The sequence below is a fragment of the Protobothrops mucrosquamatus genome, unplaced genomic scaffold, assembly GCF_001527695.2.
Source record: "Protobothrops mucrosquamatus isolate PMUCROS unplaced genomic scaffold, P.Mucros_1.0 scaffold212, whole genome shotgun sequence".
NCBI lineage: Eukaryota > Metazoa > Chordata > Lepidosauria > Squamata > Viperidae > Protobothrops > Protobothrops mucrosquamatus.
The window spans coordinates 1,993,599-2,014,367 of NW_015386566.1; the positions used below are offsets into that span (position 1 = coordinate 1,993,599).

Genomic DNA, 20,769 nt, shown 5'->3' on the forward strand with positions numbered 1-20,769 from the left:
AGACGTGGTTGTTCCAGCTTGCGGGACTGGCCTAAGGGATTTTAAAGGGGTTTTAATTACTTTTAACCTGACAAATTTAAATATTTCTTTTTAATCAAATTTTAATTAGGTGTATAATATGTTAGTATTTTATCCAATTGTCAGCCGCCCTGAGTCCGCAAGGAGAAGGGCGGGATATAAATGTAATTAATAAATAAAAAATAAATAATAAATAAATAAGTATATGTAGAAAACAATTACCTAGAAATCAATATATTTCTTGTTTTGAAGAACAATAGCTGTGTAATTGCATCCTTGTGGCCTTTCAACCGGTACAAACCATTCTCATTGATCACATCCCAAATTATGATATCTGTGTCCTAGAAAAAAAAAATGTTAACATGTTATTTTCCTGGCAATGAACAGGGTAAACTCACCCCTTTACCCAAGCGCCCAATATATTTCCTGTTTCCATATGATCTCAAAACTATAAAATTAAAAATGCCATTCCTGGTTTTTTTTTAAGAGCAAAACAGCAAAAGGCAATGTTCGATATTTTTGTTGTTTACTTACTTCACTGCATGTCCTGCCTATCCTTCAGAAATGCCTTCTTAAACTATTTGATAATAAAAGAGTAACAAAATCTGACAGCAAAATCTCCTTCACAAGACTTAAGAGCAGTCAGTGGTGTCCCAGTTGTCACTGAACTACAATTCTCCACAGCCCCAGCCAAGGTTGAGAGATGTGTGAAAGATGCATTTACATGGAGTCTGGACTGTTACAAGTTTTCTAAACCTGGTACAGAGACAAAAACGTTTCTGTATTCATTTCTTTCTGCCACTCAGGTTATTCATAGCAGAGTCAGTATACTGATGTTTCTTCATACCCGTGATTTGCTACTACTTCCTTGAAGCTGCATTTACTGTCAAGTTTTGCTTGCCTGATTCTTTAATAACCTTTATATGCAGCTTCGCGTAATAATTAAGGGCACTAGGCTAGAACCAGGAGACCATGAATTCTAGGTTGCCTTAGACATGAAGTCAGCTGGGTGATTTTAAGCCAGTCAATCTCTTTTAGCCCGAAAAGGTAGTAGCAAACCATATCAAAAAATATTGATAAGAAAACTGCCAGGACTGTCAAGGAAGATACCAGGAGTCAAGATTGACTTGAAAACAAAACAAAACTAAAAACCTTTATCCTAGAAAGGATCTGAAGGCAACAGACAAAAAAAACCCTAGTTAATAAAAGCCAATAAAGTTTGGCTGCATTCTGTATTGTAGATTAACCTACATGTACCATGGATTTCAGAGGAATCTGTGAACTGATTTATTTAGGCACTGGAAATCAAGTTATAAGACTGGATGACATGTAAGTTCTTACAATTTTACACTGTATTTGGAACTTTTTCATTGCATGGTGCAGAAATTTAAGAAAGCTTGTTCTTCCTTTGGGGTAAAAATCTCTAAATCAGGTCTCAAAAATTGAGAGGACATTTGCAATTCTAAAAATGTCCTGCACACTTCCAATTAGCTACTCTGAGAGGAATGCTTCCAATAAAAATGGATAGTATTTCCATTTTTCTTTTTGTGTTTACTTAGCATATGTATAACAATTCATTTTCATTGTGTGCATTTTTCCCTATTCCTCGCTGATTATTCCCCCAAATGATGCAGATTTTTCACCTTAATTGCTATTTCTCCAATCCCAAGCATAGTTGTTTAATTTCAATATTAGTTGGTAAGCAAAAAAGACATTCATCTTCCCTTGTCTTTCCCTCATTTCATGTTCCAGGTAAATGGATAGTCTAGATTAGAAAATCATGGGTCCCAAAATGAACAGAATAAAGCAGAAATAGACCCGTGACAAGCACAAAAACTCAGCAGATACCTTGGCATGTGTTAACATGCTATAACTCTCAATATAAATACTAAATACTTAGAAAACTAATAGGTACAGTGAAGTAGAACCATATTCATGGAACTTCAATCTTTGCATTAATTAAAAAAAAAAGGTTCATTAGCTTCCATATCTTAGTTGGGAACTACCAAAAAACATGTAGTTGATCAGTCATAGAAACATTCCATTCTTCTGTTATACCTACCTGTTTTTACCATCCCCCTTATTTCTCTCCCTCTTTTCCTAAACCCCTAAAAAATAGGGACCTAAAATCTATCTCACCCAAATTCATTCCATATATCTCCAATTACTTTGCACTGAGCCTCAATCATATATTTCATTTACATCTATTATAAATCAGCTTCTCAAAAAAAAAAAAATTCTCACCTTTGATCCTGATGCCAAACATCCTCCCAGCTCATCAAATTTCAAGACTGTAACAGCAGCTGTATGGCCATTGAATGTGACAGCTTTTTCACCACTTAAGAGGTTGAACAAACAGATTGAACCATCCTCATATCCAAGGACCAAATGCAAACCATCTGGGGATGGGCAGAGGGCAGTGACTTCCTGTTTGGGGCCCTGAAAAATGAGAATCTGCAAAGCAAAGGAATGGTAAAAGATTCAGAAAAAAGCATCAATCAGTACATGGTTGATCTGAGGAAATAGGTCATTTTATATATTTCTGTTGTCTTCCATCATTCATTATAACCAAGACACTTAAAAGGCATAGAGTAATGGCAAATGGCATAATCTGGTATAGAACCAAGACTCACTGCTCTGTTATTCCAATACTGAAACTTTGGGTGTTTTTAATAGAAAAAGAAGGGACAACTGCAATATTTTGAATTTTTTAAAAAATGGGCATGTTGAATTTATCAGAATTCTACTTTTTTCATTCACCCTATTTTTTTTCCATCTTGTCCTATTAACAAGGACTCTCTCTCTCCAAATATATATATAATTAAAGGGTAGTTTTTCCTAAAGATTTTATACATGCAAATCTTGAAGTTCCCCTAAGTTGACAATACTCTTCTCTTATAAACAGACAACTGTTTTGGTTATAGAGTAAAGCTGCATATTTGGAGAATAACTATACATATAAACAGCAGAAGTAATTACTAACAGTAATTACAACTGACTATTCCATAACTTTTAGCAAAAAATGTGGAATGGTGACTTTTTCTTAACAATGCATATTATTTATGATTAAGGTGCTGGCCAAGAAAGAAGATTGTGAGGCTTCCCTTAAGCACAAAAGCCATCTGGGTAACTTTAGGCCAATCTCTCTCTCTTGGCCCAACCCACTTCACAGGGTTATTGCTGTAAGGAAAACAAGAGGGAGGAGTATTAGGTATGTTCACAGCTCTGAGTTTTTACATATAATACTAATAACAACATACAGGTAGTCTTTGTTTAGCAAACACAATTGGGACTGGCTATTTGATTGTCAAGTGAAACAGTCCCTAAGTGAAACTGTGACTGTATCTATAATATATACCTATACCTTATTTCATCTTTTTTTTTTTTGCTTTACAGATCTGTGAATGTTGTAAATATGGAGATAGTCATAAAGTTATTTCTTCATCACCATCACAATTCCTAAATGAGTAATCATTAAAAGAGGGTTACTTATGTTTTTGTGACTCCCTCAAATATCAGTCTGATCGTAACAATAATTTTAAATAAACCTTCATTTACATCACAGCACCTTTGTTTAATCTTTAAAACACAAAAGCATGAAGAACAAAATCCCACTATGTACATAATGAGCATGTCTTTGTGCTTACCTTTTCTCCTTTCCTTGTATCCCAGAGAAAAACATGTTCACAGGCTGGCACTGCAACATAGCGACCTTTCTCACCACGCAGGGTCACATAGGCAATATTGCCTTTCTGGCTGGCAATCACTCCAAAGAGGGCAGTGTCCGCATACCGCAAATATTGCTTGGTGAGGCCCATGGGAAGGCTTCAGATTTTTGCAAATTCCAAATCAAGCTAGTAGAACATTATTTCCGAAGCAATGCTAGACATAAAAAAAATCATTACCTTTTAGCCAGCCATCATCACTCTTCTACTTCTAAAAACCTAACACAGAAAACACTGCAATTTCTGGTATTTTGCAGAGTACACTTCTGCTTCTGCAGAGCTCTTTTGACTCTGCAGTTGTTGGATTTTTATCAGGAAGGACCAAATTGTAGATTGGACTCAGCCACTGAAATTGGCTGGACAGCCCAGCTCAGTTTCTCTGTCAGTCAACTCCGAAGACAACATGAGGATGACAACCAATATCACTGCATAAGAAAGGGGAGGAAAGGGGCTCCCAATCGCGCCAGAAAAATTAAATGTACTATCACCCACCAGCCGCCGCACGTGTATAGAGGCTAAAAGAGTAACATGCCATCCCAGCATGCTTAGGAGAGGAACCGGAAGAGGCGGGACGAGGACAAACAGAAGATGGAGCTATAGAAATTGGAGAGACTGATCTCACTACCGTATTGAACTCTCGAGTTTCAAACGGCAATCGTAGCTCGCTTAAAGCACAAGGAACAACTCTGCCCACTTCCAACTGTAAGCATAACAAATGTAACGCCTCGCTCAAACAAGGGTGTGGCACGCAAGACGCACCTTGGGATTGGGCTGGGGACAGTTTTAAGACGCCTGAGGTGGGGATCAGTCAAGTGGGACTGCCCAAGTGCCATGTCTCAGTACACCTTTAGGACCAACAACGATGTAAAAGTTGCCTTCTGCTCTCCCTCTCAATTCCGATTTCAAACCAATTACAAAAATGATTAGTAGATAAGACTACGTAAGCAAACACTGAAAAAAAACAAAGTTGCTATTTATAGCATACTCCTTCCTTCGGGATCTATCCACAATAAAAGCAAAATCCCAAAATTAAACGGCAGTTAATACGATCCATATCCGTTTTTCTCTTTGCTAACTTTAAGAAGGGTGGACTTCAACTCCTAGAATTCTCCAGCCAACATGCAAGCTGGGGAATTCTGGGAGTTGAAGTCCATATTTCTTGAATTTCTTCAAAGAAATCCTGATCCCTATGCGTATAGTGATAGCCGCAGTGAACGGGACACTTTCGCAATAGCCAAGCCTTTAAAGCGGTCTACCGTCTAACTTTATAGACGCTCCAACTTCTAGCCTTCTTCCCAGTTTGCAAGAGGGACCGGGGCGGTCTCGGCAATTGTTAAGCCCCACCCCAAAACCCACAAGGCGCGCAGGTAGCAAAGGCACGTGTTTCTCGGCCAAGAAGTTGACCCGCCGCCCCTGTCGTACAAAGCTCAGCTGGCTGGTCTGGCATCTTTGGGGGCCTCTGCCAGGCCGGACAGCGACTGGAGCGACCGATCGCAGCCACTCGTGTTCTGTTCGTTCTTCTCCCATTCTCGATCTTTTCTCGCGTCTCCGGCGTAACCTGGGTTTGGAGACTCGGATACTACGGGGCGGAAAGCAGAAGGCGGCGCTTGGCGGCTTGGGGCGTTCACCGGAAGAGGGACTTACGAAAGGGACGCGGGGAGTCGGTGGCCGCTTTTCGCGATTCTGCTGGGCTATGGTTTCACGAAGCCCCTGGAAAAGGAGACGTCCTGGCCGCCGGGGGTAGCAGCCATGAGTGCCGCGAGGCATCACGCCGAGGTGGGTGTCCTCGACGTCTCCGGGGGCTCGGCCGCCTGCTTTGGCGCGCGGAGCCCGGGCTGCGCGTGCCTTCTTATCCCCGGGTTCGCCTTTGGCTCGCGGCCTCTCCGGGGGGTGGGGGGTGGGCGGAATTCTTGACAGTCGTTCGTTGGTGACGGGGGGAGAATTATTCTCTCATCAGATAAGAGAGGAACTGAAACTCCGGGGGAAGAAGAGGAGGCAGGGCGCGTTCACCGGGCCAAATTTGTTGGTTCTGGGTGGTTCCTCTGCAGTCGGGGTTCGTTTTCCATGCATCCATTCTTTTCGGGTGCCTGGGTTTTGCTGTTAGTTAAAAGGCTGGAACCGTTGAATACTGCCCGGACAAATGTTAAGTTTAAACTAAACTTCTCAGGGGGACGACTTCTTCTGACGATATCCCATTGGAGTTGGGCGGCTAAATAATTTAAATATATATAAATATTGGTATGCTTATAATTATATAAATATAAATGTAATAATATAATTATAGTATTGATGTAAATAGTTTTTTTTATAAATTAGAAATAAATATATGTAAAATATAAATAGCAATACAATATGTTTCTAGATTATTTAAGATGAGTGCTGGGTGCTGAACCCATTAAATGTTTAAAAAAATCCTCATGATTTTGGGGGGTATCTGAAGCTCATTCCAATCTGTGTACATGTTGAACCATAACTCTCATAGCTCCAACAAACCCCTGCCTTGTTACCCAAACATGGATTTGAGGTATAGATACCTATGGATTTTCATATGCAATACTATTGAAACTACTGTCAAAATATGGATCACATACAGCTGCATGGAATGAGCCATATTAACCATATAAGATGGGGTACAGCCATAGGTTTACATGATCCACCTAAAGCCATAAATGATAGGTTGCTTCCACCTGCACAAAAGTAATCACAAGTTACAGATCTGAAGATGTCTGTTGTGGCACTTAACATCACCAGATTTGTAATTGCTTTTGTTCATATTAATGCAGATTTCTCTGTGATTTGTTTTAAAAATATAAAAGAAACCAAATGCATAACTTCTAGTTTTTAAACAATAATTTTGATCACATATTGTTCAGTATTTCCATCATAATAGTTCAAAAAATTGTCACATCTTTAATTATTTCAGGCAGATCCTGGATGAAAATTGTGACAATCCATACCTCTGATCTGCATTTCTGTTATGGTGGAATCAAAAAGATCAGGAATTTTTTTTGTGTGAAATATTTGGTGATCTTAACTTTAATACTTAAGCTGAATGTGTGCTCATAGCCACTTACTTCATTAATTCTTATTGTATGACTCTTACCCGAGTTAATGTTTTCCATCAGTTCTCCTGATAGAGTTCCAGCAATTAAAAAAAAAATCCAAAGAACCCTGAAGGCAGATTTCTGCCCATCTAATGAAACAATGATCTCTTGTATGGTATACAGAAGCTGGGCAAGACCTTAGACTCACATGTCTAAGACTTAGACTTCCTGTTGTATATTATGGGGGTGGGGATTGAAGTTTTTGTGTGTCTTTTCCCTTTTTGAAGTAAGCAGGGCTTAGACTTATTTTTTGCCCATATTTGTTTTATTTCAACTAGACAGTTATAAAACTAAAATTTGATGTTGGCCTTTTTAAAACTATAGGCAATGGGAATCACAAATTGATATTCCAGGTGATATTGATATTCCAGGCACATGAACTCAAAACTTATATGACTTTATTTTAGGTATGTTGTACTAAATCATTATTTAAAAAGGTGTATGAATGGAGTTATTGATTTAAAGATGAATAATTAGAGTGTTCTGCTGTATTAAACACACTGAATTTTTATTTTGTTGTATGTTTTAATATGAAACAACAATAATATCTCAATAATCAGTGAAATGCTTATGAAGTGAACTGAAATAAGTGATTCCATGGATCCTTTGGGAGCTCCTTCCGATTTTGTGGATATTAATAGTTTGCCAGGATGGTCTAATTATCACAATGAGGACCAATCAAACAGCTCTCATTTACCAATCAAAGGGGGAAAAGTTGATGTTCAATCACCCTTCCCATATAGGAAAGACATCAATGCAAAGATAATATTATGGTAAGTTTGCATCTCATTATCTTAAATAACCATTAAACAATATCAAACGTTTAGATTTCTGACAGATTCATTCCACCAACAAGAATTAATCACATTTACAAATGCACAAAAAATCTAAGAATTTCAGATAGCTAGTATTTTAAAAAAGAAAATGTGGAAGCAGAGTTCATTATGTTATGATTATATTTATTTTACTGACTGTAAGAGCAAATCCTCAATTTTATGTGAAGCTTATAAAAGAATCTGTAAGATTCCTCATGTAGAGGATTCCTTCAGATATTCTGGGTTCCTTTTATCATTCTTTAGTGCTAAACAGATTGGATAGGTTGATAGGAGTTGGATAGAATTCATTACACTGAGAAGAACAGTTTGGTGACATATTTTATGTATTTAAAACAAATAGACATTTGGGGGTTATTGATAGGCTGCTATCATATAATGCTTGATGTTTTCCAAGACTCCAAAAATAATCCAGAATGGAACCAAATTTGCTATAAGAGAATCTGGCAAAAGAAAAATAAAGATTAAAAGATTAAAAGGGGAATTAAAACTGGTGGTATTTTTTTGAAAATAATCAGATGCTTAAATATGCAGATCTTAGCTATGTTCCATTGCTGTCTACCTGGTTAATCAGTACTGCTATGGGAAACAAATAACTAGTTGGAGAACTTCCTTTTTATATGCAGGTAGCTTTGATTCTGCTTTTATTTCTTCTACTTTGTTAATGAATTGTAATCTTTTCAAAGGAGAGGCGATGTAGCATTGCTGAACTGCACAGCTATAGTAAACACCAGCAATGAGTCCCTCTCAGATAAGAATCCAGTCTCTGAAAGTATCTCCATGCATGCGGGACCTGACTTAAAAGTTGAACTACAGAAACTTAAAGGTCAGAATAATATGTCAATTTTTATAAAATGAACTTTGCTTTAGTGATTTTCCCTTATTCGATACTTCAGGATAAGTGGCTGCAGGGGTCAAGGATGCCAAGATCAACAACATTTGTCACAAATTACTTAGCCATAATTGCATTTTTAAAAACTAAATGATCATCTTTATGCAAAAAAATCATTATCACCCAGGTAATATGTAAAAGAGATGGGAATGAAATTACAAAGTATTGGAAGAGGTGTTTAGTTTCCTTCATTTTGTAGAATAGAAACTTGGTTCCAGGAAAATGTTTCAAGTTTTAAAGGAAAGAATGGATGCTGAAGCAAGAAATGAAATTTTCAACTGGAAAAGGTCTATGACTGTCTGATGGACAGAAAACCTGAAGCACTACTGAGTGATCCCACATTGGTCATTTAAGTCTCTTGGAATAAAAATTCTAGAGTATTGCACTGCAAGGTCAGAGATTATTACTCCTTCTAGTTCAGGAAAAGAAACTCCTGTGCAGTTGGTGAAAAGTAGACAAACATATTTTAGAGCCATCCAAATGCAATAGCAAGCTGTCAGAGACCTATCATGCTACTTTATGGAATTTCTGGTCAGTGAAATGGACTTGTAGATTCTTGTTATTATAACCACACCAGCTCTCTACCCTTACTGACTGCATCTGGTGTAACCTGACAGACAGTTCTAGGAGTAACTCTGTTCCCTCTTTCCTCAGGCAGGTCTTATAATAAATGCCAAGTCAGTATTTTCATTCAAGATGTTTTATCAGAAGTTGACCTGGTATTAGAAGACTTGTAATCCTAAACTAGACTTTTCCAGATAGTTGCCATCTATCAATGTTGGTTTATAATTTCCAGAAATTCCAGACAGCTAACAAATAGTTATAGCATAACTAACAGGTATGCAGTTGGTCTGCTAAATTATAGTTTAACATAAAGGTGAATGAAACTTATCTTTACTGAACAGCTGGCTCTTCTCCATCCAGCTTTACTGTTACTGAACAGCTGGGCTCTTCTCCATCCAGCTTTCCACTGGATGACACTGAGTTTTTTTAAAAAGTGGACATAGTGTATAACAGACCTGGGCATTTTGTAGGCCGTAGGGCACATCCAGCCCGCAGGCTGTCACAGTTGGGCTCGGGTGGGGGTGGGGGTTTTGGCTTTGTTTGTCCTCCACAACAATCCCAGTTTCTTATGTGGCCCCTTGGGAAAATTAATTGCCCACCCCTGGTATGTAAATCCCTGGGCCCAAGCCCATCTAGGAGTATAAAGGATTTAGAATAAAAGGTTCTAAATTGAAAATAAAATGCTTCGGTGACCTTTGGTTTGATATTGCTCATCTTGTTCTGGTTTCTTATTAGGTTGCCGGACAGGGGAAGCAAAGATGACCAAGGGGTTTAATCTTGCTGCCCGCTTCATCATTCACACCGTGGGACCCAAATATAAAAACCGATACCGAACAGCAGCAGAGAGCTCCTTATACAGCTGCTATCGCAACATCCTTCAATTTGCAAAGTAAACATGTCTCTTCTCTACACACCCCAAAACATACACTGCATGTAAACTATGAAGTTCATGTAGCCTGCAACCAGTGTAAAAACAGAGGTTTTGGAATGCACCTTAAAATAGGGCAGTGTATCTAAAATATTACCAAAAATGGCTGCTATGAACTATTAAATACCTATTAACAGGAGAGTGATAGATACAGCAAACACTGAGGAAGATGCATTGGTGAGGATAAAAGGCCCAGTGCACAGATTTTGGCTCCACATTAATTCAAAATTAATCTTAAATCATTTTTCCACACATTAATTCCTGAGTGAGATCTACCAATCCTTCTACACTCCTGAAGTCCACAAGATGGCAACAACTTTTTTTTTAATTTGTATTTTTGGCCCAGCTGCCAATTTAAATGATTTTTAAAAAAAAAAAATAGTGTGACCTAGATGGGCTAATAAACACCTGCAAATAGCTCAGAAACCACAGCTGTTACATCCTGTTTCTCTCAATCTAGCGGATTGTGAAATTAATTTTACAGACATGTGCCACCACCTTCCTCTTCTTATCTACTTCTGTAATTTTAATTGTCACCCCCACCCCCAAATATTAGTTATCCAATATTAGGAGTAGAATACTAAAAAGTATGCATATTCCTCTGAGCAACAGAGTATAATACATGCTAGGAATGAAACAAAAGTATTTGTTAAGTGTGATGTGAAGGACAGAAAAAGGGAGGAGCTGTTCACATCACTGGAATATTCCGTACTTCACCTAGTTAAGCACTCTTTTTTTCCTTTCTTGAAATAAAGAGAAATCACCAGACATATCCCCCTGTGGTGCAGAACCTGGAGCCTATGAATTTTTAATTTAGGGCTGATGAGAAGTAAATACCAGTTCCAGTCAACTTTCTCTGTCCCCTTTCAGATCATATCCCTTATTCTTTGTTGTTTAGTTACTTGTATGTTATGTTAAGCCCTGAATTGTGGTTTATAAATCATAGTAGCTTGGTTCAAATATTCTAAGTCAAAATCAAACCACCACCAACCACATTATGGCTTATCATGATGGGTAAAGCCTGTTTTTCACTCCTCGGAATATGATACGCAAACTTTTTCTGATTTACAAGATTTTCCACATTTTTTAAATATAAGAAATGGTTCAGTAATATTCCTGATCTTAGATCTAGGACTGAATAATAATAATAATAATAGTAATAGTAATAATAGTAGTAATAGTAATAATAGTAATAATAATAGTAATAATAGAAATAATAATAATAGTAATAGTAGTAGTCATTGTCGTAGTAGTAGTTTTAGTGAATTAGTCACCATTCTGGTCTTCCTAGATTGACTCAACACTGTTAAACTAATTAGGCTCATCTGAATATTATTAGTTTATAATTTTCTCAAATTCTTTTCAAATTCCTTTTGGGTTTACAGTATTTTATTCCTCTAGGCCACTACTGAATCATTGGACTTTGTTTTGGGATGAGATGGGAGTAGTGGTAAGATTGTCCAAGGAATTTAGAAAGATTCACAGAATTCATAATAAATGGCAATTCATTATAAGTGTATTTGAATTTAGTGTAATCTATGAAATCAGTAATTGTCCAGATAATTACATCATCACAGCCATTTTATCCATCCAGAATAGTTGAACATTTACTTTCTTTTTATTCTGTTTTTAATCCTCTAATATTTAATGCTTTTTGCTTGTACTGCCCTCATGTGAAGAATTTGCATATAATTTTATTTTTATCTGTTCGATTTTGCCACATTTTTAGGCTTTGATCCAAATTCTACCTTTTGCTATATTAGTATTTATTTATTTATATATATTTATTATTTTTTACAAATAACACAAAGTGGTGAACTGTTAAACCAAGGATGGTTATAATACATTTTTGTGTGGGTGGGTGCATTTCCCCTTCATATTGTAATACTATCCCTCCCTATCTCAGTATCTAAGAGCAACATGATGGAGGAAGGAATCCAAATGACTCTTTTTTGCCAGCCCTTTGAGGTAGTCTAGATAGATAAGGAAACAAACTAGAATTCTGTTGCTACAGGATATAACAACAGAAACTTGAAGTTACTGCTTTCTCTTTGTTATATTAAAAAGAATCAATGTGGGATAATCTTATATTTCTTTCTCACTCACTCAGCACTTTAAGGGCTAAGATGATATTCATGTAATTTCAGTTCTGGCATTCCTTCCTCAAAATTACTTTGTAACTTCCCTACACTTTTCAGAACAACCTTTTTCTCTATCCACAATACACATTTTTAAAATCATCTTTGAATATTCTTCCATTTTAATTCTGTAAATAGGCCAAAGATCCTCTCCCCCCCAAAAAAAAAATTAGGAGAAAGCCTCCAAGTTTGACTGCTGCTCTTAATCACCATAGTTGTTCTATCCTAAATAAATACATACAGGAAAATTGGTATGCATATGCTTTGACTTAGTAGAATTGACGTTCTTACTCCTTGCTGAAATTATTCTTTACAAATGTTATTTTAGGGAACAAGCAATGTCCTCAGTGGGATTCTGCGTGATAAACACTGTGAAACGTGGTTATCCTTTAGTGGATGCAACTCACATAGCATTGCGTAAGTATCCTTGAAGAGGTGATTGTTGACACAATCTGATTTATAAAGCTGGTACTTCAGAGATCAGATCTCTCTGCCTGAAGCACCTTACAATCTATTAGTAGAGCAAAAATAGACCACAGAAGGAGAAAAAAATAATGGCGGCAAGGAAAGAATATGTGATAATATCAATGAGTAGCTGTTATAGAATGGTGGATTCAGAGCAGGTGGGCAATCTTTCTTATGGCCAGAAGAGGTGTTTATTTTTCCAGGGATCCGGTCACAAGTGTAAATGATTGAATTATGTCACTGGAGTAAATAAGGTTGAATGTTTACTTATTTTGAGTTATTTAATGAGATATTCTATCATATATGGTCAACACACTCTGGGGTATTAAGGGTTGTAAGGCTTATTGTGCATCTTTCTACCTCTTTAACAATTCACAATTTTTTTATGTTGCATTGATTTTGCTCCTTCCCTCATTTCCCATTTCTCCACAAAATGATGGGCAAGGTGAATGTGTAGGTTATGAAATACCAGGTCTGATTTAAAAGTATATGCCAAAGATTCTGCAAAATTTTATACATTATATTTCAGTCATAAAGATATAAAAGGTATCAAAACATATGTAATAATTGCATGATTGTGGACTCTTTTCTATTTCATTTCAGGGAATACATAAGCTTCTGTATTAATATTTGGACCCACATACTTTATTTAAGTTAGACCAGGTTGACTGGCATCAGCCTTCACCCTAGCCAGCATGGCTAGACATTGTTATTTATTGTATTTTATAAAATGTAAATGGTGCAAAATATATAATAATGCAATAGTATATTTATTTTAGTATTTGGCACACAATTGGGCCATTTATGTTACAAAAAATAATTTAAAAATAAACTTTTTGTAAACAGAAATAAACACCCAGACTTGCTTTATTTATCTATTAAAGTATTTGTGGCCAGATCATGTGACTCTGGACAGCATACAAGAAGAAAAGAAAATGATCATCAACTGATACAAAACATATTAAACAATACAATGGGGATTAAAACTGACATCTTCTGTAGCTCATCAAATTGGGAACTCTTCTTATCCTGATCCAAAGACCCAGGGAAAGAACTAGGTCTTATCCACCTTTCTAGAAACTTATGACGATGGGAAAATCATTCTACAATTTGGTCTAGTGGTTAAAGCACCAAGGTAGAAATTGGGAAATAGTGTGTTCCCAATTCGCGACTTTGGGACAGACACTCTCATTCAACCCAACTCTCCTCACAGAGTTATTATTGTAGGAAAAATAGCAGGAAGAAGGAATATTAAATAAGTTTGCCACCTTGAATTGTTTATTAAAAAAGAAACAATTGATATAAATAAAAAGTAAATATGCAGGAGAGTCAAATGATGAATAGGCATTACAACAAGAGTTCTACCCCTTTTATACCCATGTTGCAATATCACACGTATAAATGTAAAGAGCAGAGCTTGCTCGGCAACACTTATTTTAGCATTCTGATAAAACATCTGGATTCTGCAGATGCTCCTGCCCGTTGACTTCTCTATTTGTTGTGTAGTTCTACTATCTACAGATCTCTTTTGTATGGTTTCTGTTTCAATAAAAAGAATATTTGAGACAAATAACATGAGAATAAGATTACAACAATTCCTGAAATGCTGCCTTTCATCCATCAATAAAATAATAGTGTTGTGGGTAAACTCTAAGGCACAGGTTATCATCCTTTCCTTGGATTCTGGGTGCTGTTTCATGTGGAGGAATTAAAGGGCTGAGTAGATGAGAAATGGATATGAGGTGTGAGAGCCAATATAGAATAGTAGTTAAGGTGTTAAATGTGGAGGGGGGGACGACCCAGAACTCAGCCATTGAGTGGGCTTAATGACTTTGATCAGTCTGTCTTTCTCAACCCATCTTATGTTACAAAGTTTCTCTAGGATGCATGTTAGGCAAGATGTGACTGTATGCTGATTTCAGCTTTTGGAGGAAAGGTAGAATATAAATGTGGTAAAATGCTGACTCCTCTGGAAATCAGACTATAAAACTCAATTTCACCTCTCAAAAATCATCCCCAAATGGAAAAAAGTAATGAGTATACACGCAGAGATTCTTCTGAGCAGATTTCTTTATTATTTTACATCTATAGACAGAATCTTGTGACTGAATTAGACTACTACTTATATGAAGCATATACTTTGGGAATTTTTAGGGAGGGGTTGTCTTCACCTTTGTATTTCTCATGGTATCTGAACTGAGTTGTATCTTAGTTCCCTGGAATGGATCTTTCCTCCCACTGCATTCAACCATGGATGGGGTGGGAATGTTGGTCCTGTACAGTGTTATCATCAACATCTGTACAATTATTAGATAACCAGCAACTCCATGCAGCAAGAAAGGATTGTGCTTTTACCCTGTGGTGCTAAGTATATCATGTGTGAAAGTTAGACAATCATTCCTGCAAGCACTTTAGGTATTTCTGCTATTTCATATTATTTCATTTGTTATGTGGATGACCTTTAATTAAATGTTGGCTCCCTCTCATTTTTCTGACTTGTTTTTCTTTTCATTTCCTCTACCCATAGGTACAGTCCGACGATTTTTAGAGATTCATGGGGAAACACTTGAAAAAGTAGTGTTTGCTGTTTCTGATCTTGAGGAGGTATGTAAAGTACATTGTTTATGTTTGCAAGCCTTAGCTGTGCAGTTATGTTTGTTTTTCCTTATAGCTTTCTTTTGAAATGTATAATAACTTAATTTTAAGAAAGTTTTCATTACTTTATAGATTCCTAAGTTTTGCTTCAAACTCCATGTATTCTGATTCAAAAGTGGATATATTTTGGATTGTAGATAAAAAAATTAGTGAACCCTTTGTTGATCTTAAGTAAAGTGAAGAAGTAGATTTATGTTTTATTTCTAAAATGTGTTGAAAATGTAACTTACTAACCTATATACTAGCCATTTCTATAACACCAAACCTATCTAATCAGCAAAATCCAAAATCAAAGTTTCATTTTTCCCACCAGAAGCACAAATTCCAAAAGTGGTTTCCAAGTCAAAATTAAATTCATGATGTTCTTTTGTTTAATCAAAGCAGTCAATTTAGCCATCTCTGCTAACTCCATCAACTTTTGCAGCCATTCATCCATTGTGGGAATCAAAATATCCTTCCATGTTTGTGCATAAAGTAATCTTGCTACCATCAACATGTATAACATCAAAGTTCCAAAACGTTTTTCAAATTCTTTATCCATTAAGCCTAAAAGTAAAGTCTATGGTTTTATCTTTATACTCACTTTTAAGAACCTTCTGTATTAGATTGTGAATCCCACTCCAGTATTTCTTTGCTCAAAAACCATATCTTCCATACTTTACATATAAAGGCCCAATTTAAGTTGTCAAAAGCCTTCTCTGCATCCAAACATATTAAAGTTGCCAGTTTCTCATTATGGTAAGATGTGGTGAAAATAGAATAAAAATATGTTTAGATAAGTAATCCATGTTTCTGAGTGTATTGGCTTAAGAATGCTTCCTTAGTGTAAAAATACCTCTACATAAAATGAATGTTGAAAGAAGGAACGACAATACAGTACTACGTTTATGTCACTGTTGCAGCTTTTTACATGTTGCCAATTCTATAAAGTGTTCTGTGATCCAAAAAAAGTTTGCAAATCCCTACTTGCTACAAGTTACAATTTTCCATAATATAAAGAGTTGGGAAATTATCCTTGCCAATATATAGGTGTTTTAGGAGATACCTTTGCTATTCCTAAGATATGCTTCATTTTTCAATTGTTTTCCTATATCTTTGAGAAGTTGCTTTGATTTCCCATTGTTTTTTATACAAGTAACCATAGCATCCTCCTCCCTGTGAGCAGAGCTGGAGGTTTTGCAGTGCTTCCTTTCTCATCTGAAGGGTTGATTTCAAAAAGTGAATGTTACTGCACATAGGCAAGACCAGTGTCTTGAAGCAGTTGTGATTCAGCAAGTAGGCTGAAGCTGAATCCTAATCCAATTTAGGTTCTGTAGGTAGGTGGTATTTGGAAATTTAGTAGTTTTCTGGGCCAGGTCCTACATTCCCTGCAGGAAGAGGGTTGTAAACTAGTGTTTCTCATTGGGTTATCTCTGTTAATGGAGGCATAATCATGCAAATTTTGCCCGCAATATGGAAGTGGCATATACCAAGAAAGGCATAGACTTGTGATAAGCTGTTCTGTAAAGCTATTTCTCTTTCTTTAAATCCTCCACTAGAAATGAAACTGTTGGCTTTTTAAAAACAATGTTAGTACATTGTACCTTTCTAAAAATATGAAGATGGTCTCAACTTTTCTACTCTGCTTTATAAAGTTGGGACAGTCCCATTGACTAGTCCAACTAGAGCCGTAAAAACAGGTGGTTTTGGTTCTGAATTTTAAGGCATGCTGAGAACTTCAGAAGCACTAAACTCAGCTGATACAGACATATGTCTCTGTTTAGTTCAAGGATAGTTAATACCAAAATGAAAATTTGGGGGTTGGTTAGATTGTCTTCAGAAGCACACAAGGTGATTTGGAAAGAGCTAGGTACTTCCTTTCTAGCTTCAAACTTAAAAATTGGGAACTTGTCGTCTGGGTGTTAGGTTGGGATATCTTGGAAGTTTATCACTGTGTGTGCGCGTGCGCGCATGTGTGCTGCTTCTGCATATGTCAGAATGCAGAAGTTTTGCCACAGTGAACGCACTGACACCTATCATATGTCAACTGGATTTTCAGATAGTTGCAGAGGTTAATTTTCTAAGCTGAAAGAATAAGAATTCGGTTCTATCAGAAATTGAAAGAGAAATGCCAGGGGCTGCTCTACACATTGGAAAGCTTACATTGGTCGATCATTTGATATGATATTGGCGTGACCAGTAATTTCATTTTAGTACCAGTTAATAACTTTCCTGATTTCAGTCTTGCCCTGAAAAGTGAAACGCAAGATGAGACAGTTCTCACATTCTTTTTTCTATAGGTTACTTATCAGAAGATGCTGCCTCTGTATTTTCCAAGATCACTGGCAGAGGAGAGAGAGTCCCTGCCTTTACTTCCTGAAGATATAGGAAATGCAGAAGGGGAGCCCGTTGTGCCAGAACGTCAGATCAGAATTTGTGAAAAGCCAGGTGCTCCAGAGGGTGAGTCTGCATTTGTGCCCAAAGTAACTTGCAGAAGACTTAAAACAGGCAACCAACCTTAAAGGGCTGTGAGTTTTACATTTAACATTATTAATATAAATTATATTTCCACAGTAATTTAATCCTAACCCATTTTTCAAAGTTAGCTTATGTATGTTTGATTTTTACAACTAAGAGTTTAACAAACAAAATAAAAAGTTAGAAAGTAACCAAAAAAAGTGAAGAAAAACAATTTTTGTACTGAATAATCATCATCTTAATTTTTTCCCACCATCTTTATCCTTATTTTATCCTGAAATTGTCAATTTGATCTTTTCTTCTTTCAACAAAAAGTCCGTATAAGTTCCCAGTCTTTCAAAAAGGTTTTATTTTCATTTCTTCTCTGACCAATTTGATCAGTTTTGACATTTCTGCAAATTCGGTTAGATTTATAACCCAGTTTTCAGCTGATGATATCTGTGGCTTCAACCAGACACAGAGAGAAATTGAGACAGGCTTGATGGGAGAGTCACCCTTCGCAGGCTATCCAGTGTTCAGCACACTACTGATGCTTTTTTGCTCTTTTTGACCTATTCAAAGCTTGCAATATTGTAAATTATAAGTGGTAAAATTTCATCAGTCCAGATTGTGCCAGAGATAGAACTGCTACTAACTTCTGATGTTTTGCCATAGAACCTCTTCTAACTGCAATTTGTTTTCACTCAAATGGCCCCTCGTTTTCCTGTATTGGATGCGTAATATGACATTCTCAGTGACAGACTCTTCATTATCCTGGAATATCTTCTGCAGATAATTCTGATGAAGAGGGGCTGGAAGCTGACTTCTCATTTATTGGCTCTCATGCTTTTTCTCGAATGGAGGGAGATGTTGATAAACAGAGGCGTCTTATCCTTCAAGGACAACTGTCTGAGGCAGCACTACAGAAACAACATCAGAGAAAGTAAGGCACTTTTACCAAAGTCCATCTCCTCTTTGCAGGCCATTTGTTTTCAGTCTCTGGGGTAGCACGTGCTTAAGAGCAGTGTACTTACTCATTTTGATCACAGGATAGTGTTCTGCTGTAATAGATTTGTTTTTTCTTTCAAAGGGGAAATAGTGAACTGCTAGTGGATTTGGACAGACTTCTTAAAGTTGGCATGCAGATGATGGCTTGGTTCTGATATTTGTTTGGTTGTTTCCAGTACAATTCTTTCATAATTAGTTTCCTTTTTAGGTTAAGTAAGAAATGCATTAAGATATTTGGCAGTATACATAGCATCAGGTTTGACGTCTATGCTAATTGTGCTATTAGAAAACTGTTAACTATTTTGCAATTCTGTGTGGTTGCCTTCTAGTTACAACCGTTGGCTTTGTCAAGCAAGAGCTGAGGACCTGTCAGATATTGCTTCACTTAAAGCATTGTACCAAACAGGTATGTTTAAGGTCAAATTAACCAGAATGTCTGTGACTCCCGGTTGATGATTGTGTGAAGAAAAAGCAGTGAATCTCACATCTTAATGTTAACAATGAGAAATTTAGCCTATAAGAATTTACTTATGGTTAATTTTCCTTGAGAGTTACAGCAGCTACGTAATCAATATTCAGTGGAGAATAGCACTAGCAAAAACAGTTATATACGACTCCATAGTGCTTTACAGTACTCTTTGAGTGGTTTATAATGTCAGCCTATTGCCCCCAACAATCTGGGTCCTCATTTTACCGACCTCAGAAGGATGGGAGGCTGAGTCAACCTTGAGCCAGTTAGGATCGAACTCCAGGCTGTGGGCAGAGTCTGCCTCCAATACTGCATTCTAACCACTGCGCCACCAGAGCTCCTGGTGAATATTACATTACCTGATGTAGCTGATAAGATAGTTCAAGGATTTCAACAGTTAAGAAATAGTCTTTTACTTACATTTTTTAGATTTAGAAAAAAGGTAGCCATTCTCCTGAAAGAGGACATAATGTGAGTTATGTAATCTCATAATTATGCAAGAGATATAATAGGTAGTCTTTGATTCCTGTGCAACCTCAAACAATGCTGAAAAATATTCAAACAATGACTTTTAAGCTGGATTTGATTTGGTGTGTTATGTGTGTGTGCATTCTAAATTCTGGAATCAAAAATATTGTCTTGATGTTGTTCATTCTGTTCATAGGAGTTGACAACTGTGGTCGTACAGTGATGGCAGTTGTTGGAAGGAATATTCCTGTAACTCTTATAGACATGGAGAAGGTAAGATCCTGAGAAAAATTTCAATAATGATAACAGATTATTTTACAGTTTTAAGAAATCATACATCCAGATTCGTTCTTCATCCTTAAAAGGACATTTGAGACTGAAAATAAAAACCCACTCTGGACACAACTGAAAGTAGACATTCCAAGGTTTGGAGAGCCTACACAACTGCCTCAGAAGACAATTCTATAGTGCAAGCAATTTTGCCTCAGCTGAATGTTCTTTGAGGTCTACTGATCCTTAGCCACACAGACTATTATAGGTGAAACTTTTTTTTTTAATTATTCTCACAGCTGACTGGAAACCAAAGCAGTTTCATCTGAATGCACATTATTAGTCTGCAAGTTAGTTTCCATTCATTGCTCACCAAATGAAACTTAGAACCATTTTCAAAGTCAACTTTGCAAATAACCCATTATAAAAATCATACAGGATTTTGCTAAGAATATGGATCAGTGACCTGGACAAATTGCAGTTGGTGTAAACTTTGTGTATTTCATATATTAAACGTTTCATATAATAAATGTTCTATATATTAACAGTGCTTTAATCATCTGTAAGGAGGAGTGCAGTTACAGGTAATCCTCAACTTGTTCACACTTACGACCAGTTGCCAAGTGCTTCCAATTATGTGATCATCATTTGCAGTCTTCTCTGCTGGCTTCCCCAGAAAGTCAAAGGGGAAGCTGGCAGGGAAGGTTGCAGTCTGCTGCTGGCTGCCAAAGATTTTCCAGTCACCTCCATTCACAAAATCCTTCTTCTTTTTGAGACTTCCGGTGGCAGGCGATTT

At 36.8% G+C, this 20,769-nt stretch overlaps 2 protein-coding genes across 2 annotated transcripts in view; one reads left to right on the forward strand and one right to left on the reverse strand.

The window, feature by feature from the left end:
- Positions 1-4,291, reverse strand: part of WDR3 (WD repeat domain 3) — a 36,612-nt gene extending 32,321 nt beyond the window's left edge. The window contains exons 1-4 of the mRNA XM_015814038.1: positions 4,236-4,291; positions 3,666-3,900; positions 2,263-2,472; positions 241-359 (exon numbers count right to left, since the gene is read on the reverse strand). Coding sequence (XP_015669524.1) covers positions 241-359; positions 2,263-2,472; positions 3,666-3,836 — 500 coding nt within the window. The 5' untranslated portion in view covers positions 3,837-3,900; positions 4,236-4,291. The remainder of the gene's footprint in view (positions 1-240; positions 360-2,262; positions 2,473-3,665; positions 3,901-4,235) is intronic.
- A 1,088-nt stretch (positions 4,292-5,379) lies between these two features.
- The window catches only part of GDAP2 (ganglioside induced differentiation associated protein 2), a 21,345-nt gene continuing 5,955 nt past the window's right edge, over positions 5,380-20,769 (forward strand). Inside the window, exons 1-10 of the mRNA XM_015814039.1 lie at positions 5,380-5,519; positions 7,408-7,620; positions 8,367-8,506; positions 9,872-10,025; positions 12,531-12,619; positions 15,195-15,271; positions 17,602-17,761; positions 18,551-18,701; positions 19,096-19,172; positions 19,900-19,976. Coding sequence (XP_015669525.1) covers positions 7,445-7,620; positions 8,367-8,506; positions 9,872-10,025; positions 12,531-12,619; positions 15,195-15,271; positions 17,602-17,761; positions 18,551-18,701; positions 19,096-19,172; positions 19,900-19,976 — 1,101 coding nt within the window. The 5' untranslated portion in view covers positions 5,380-5,519; positions 7,408-7,444. The remainder of the gene's footprint in view (positions 5,520-7,407; positions 7,621-8,366; positions 8,507-9,871; positions 10,026-12,530; positions 12,620-15,194; positions 15,272-17,601; positions 17,762-18,550; positions 18,702-19,095; positions 19,173-19,899; positions 19,977-20,769) is intronic.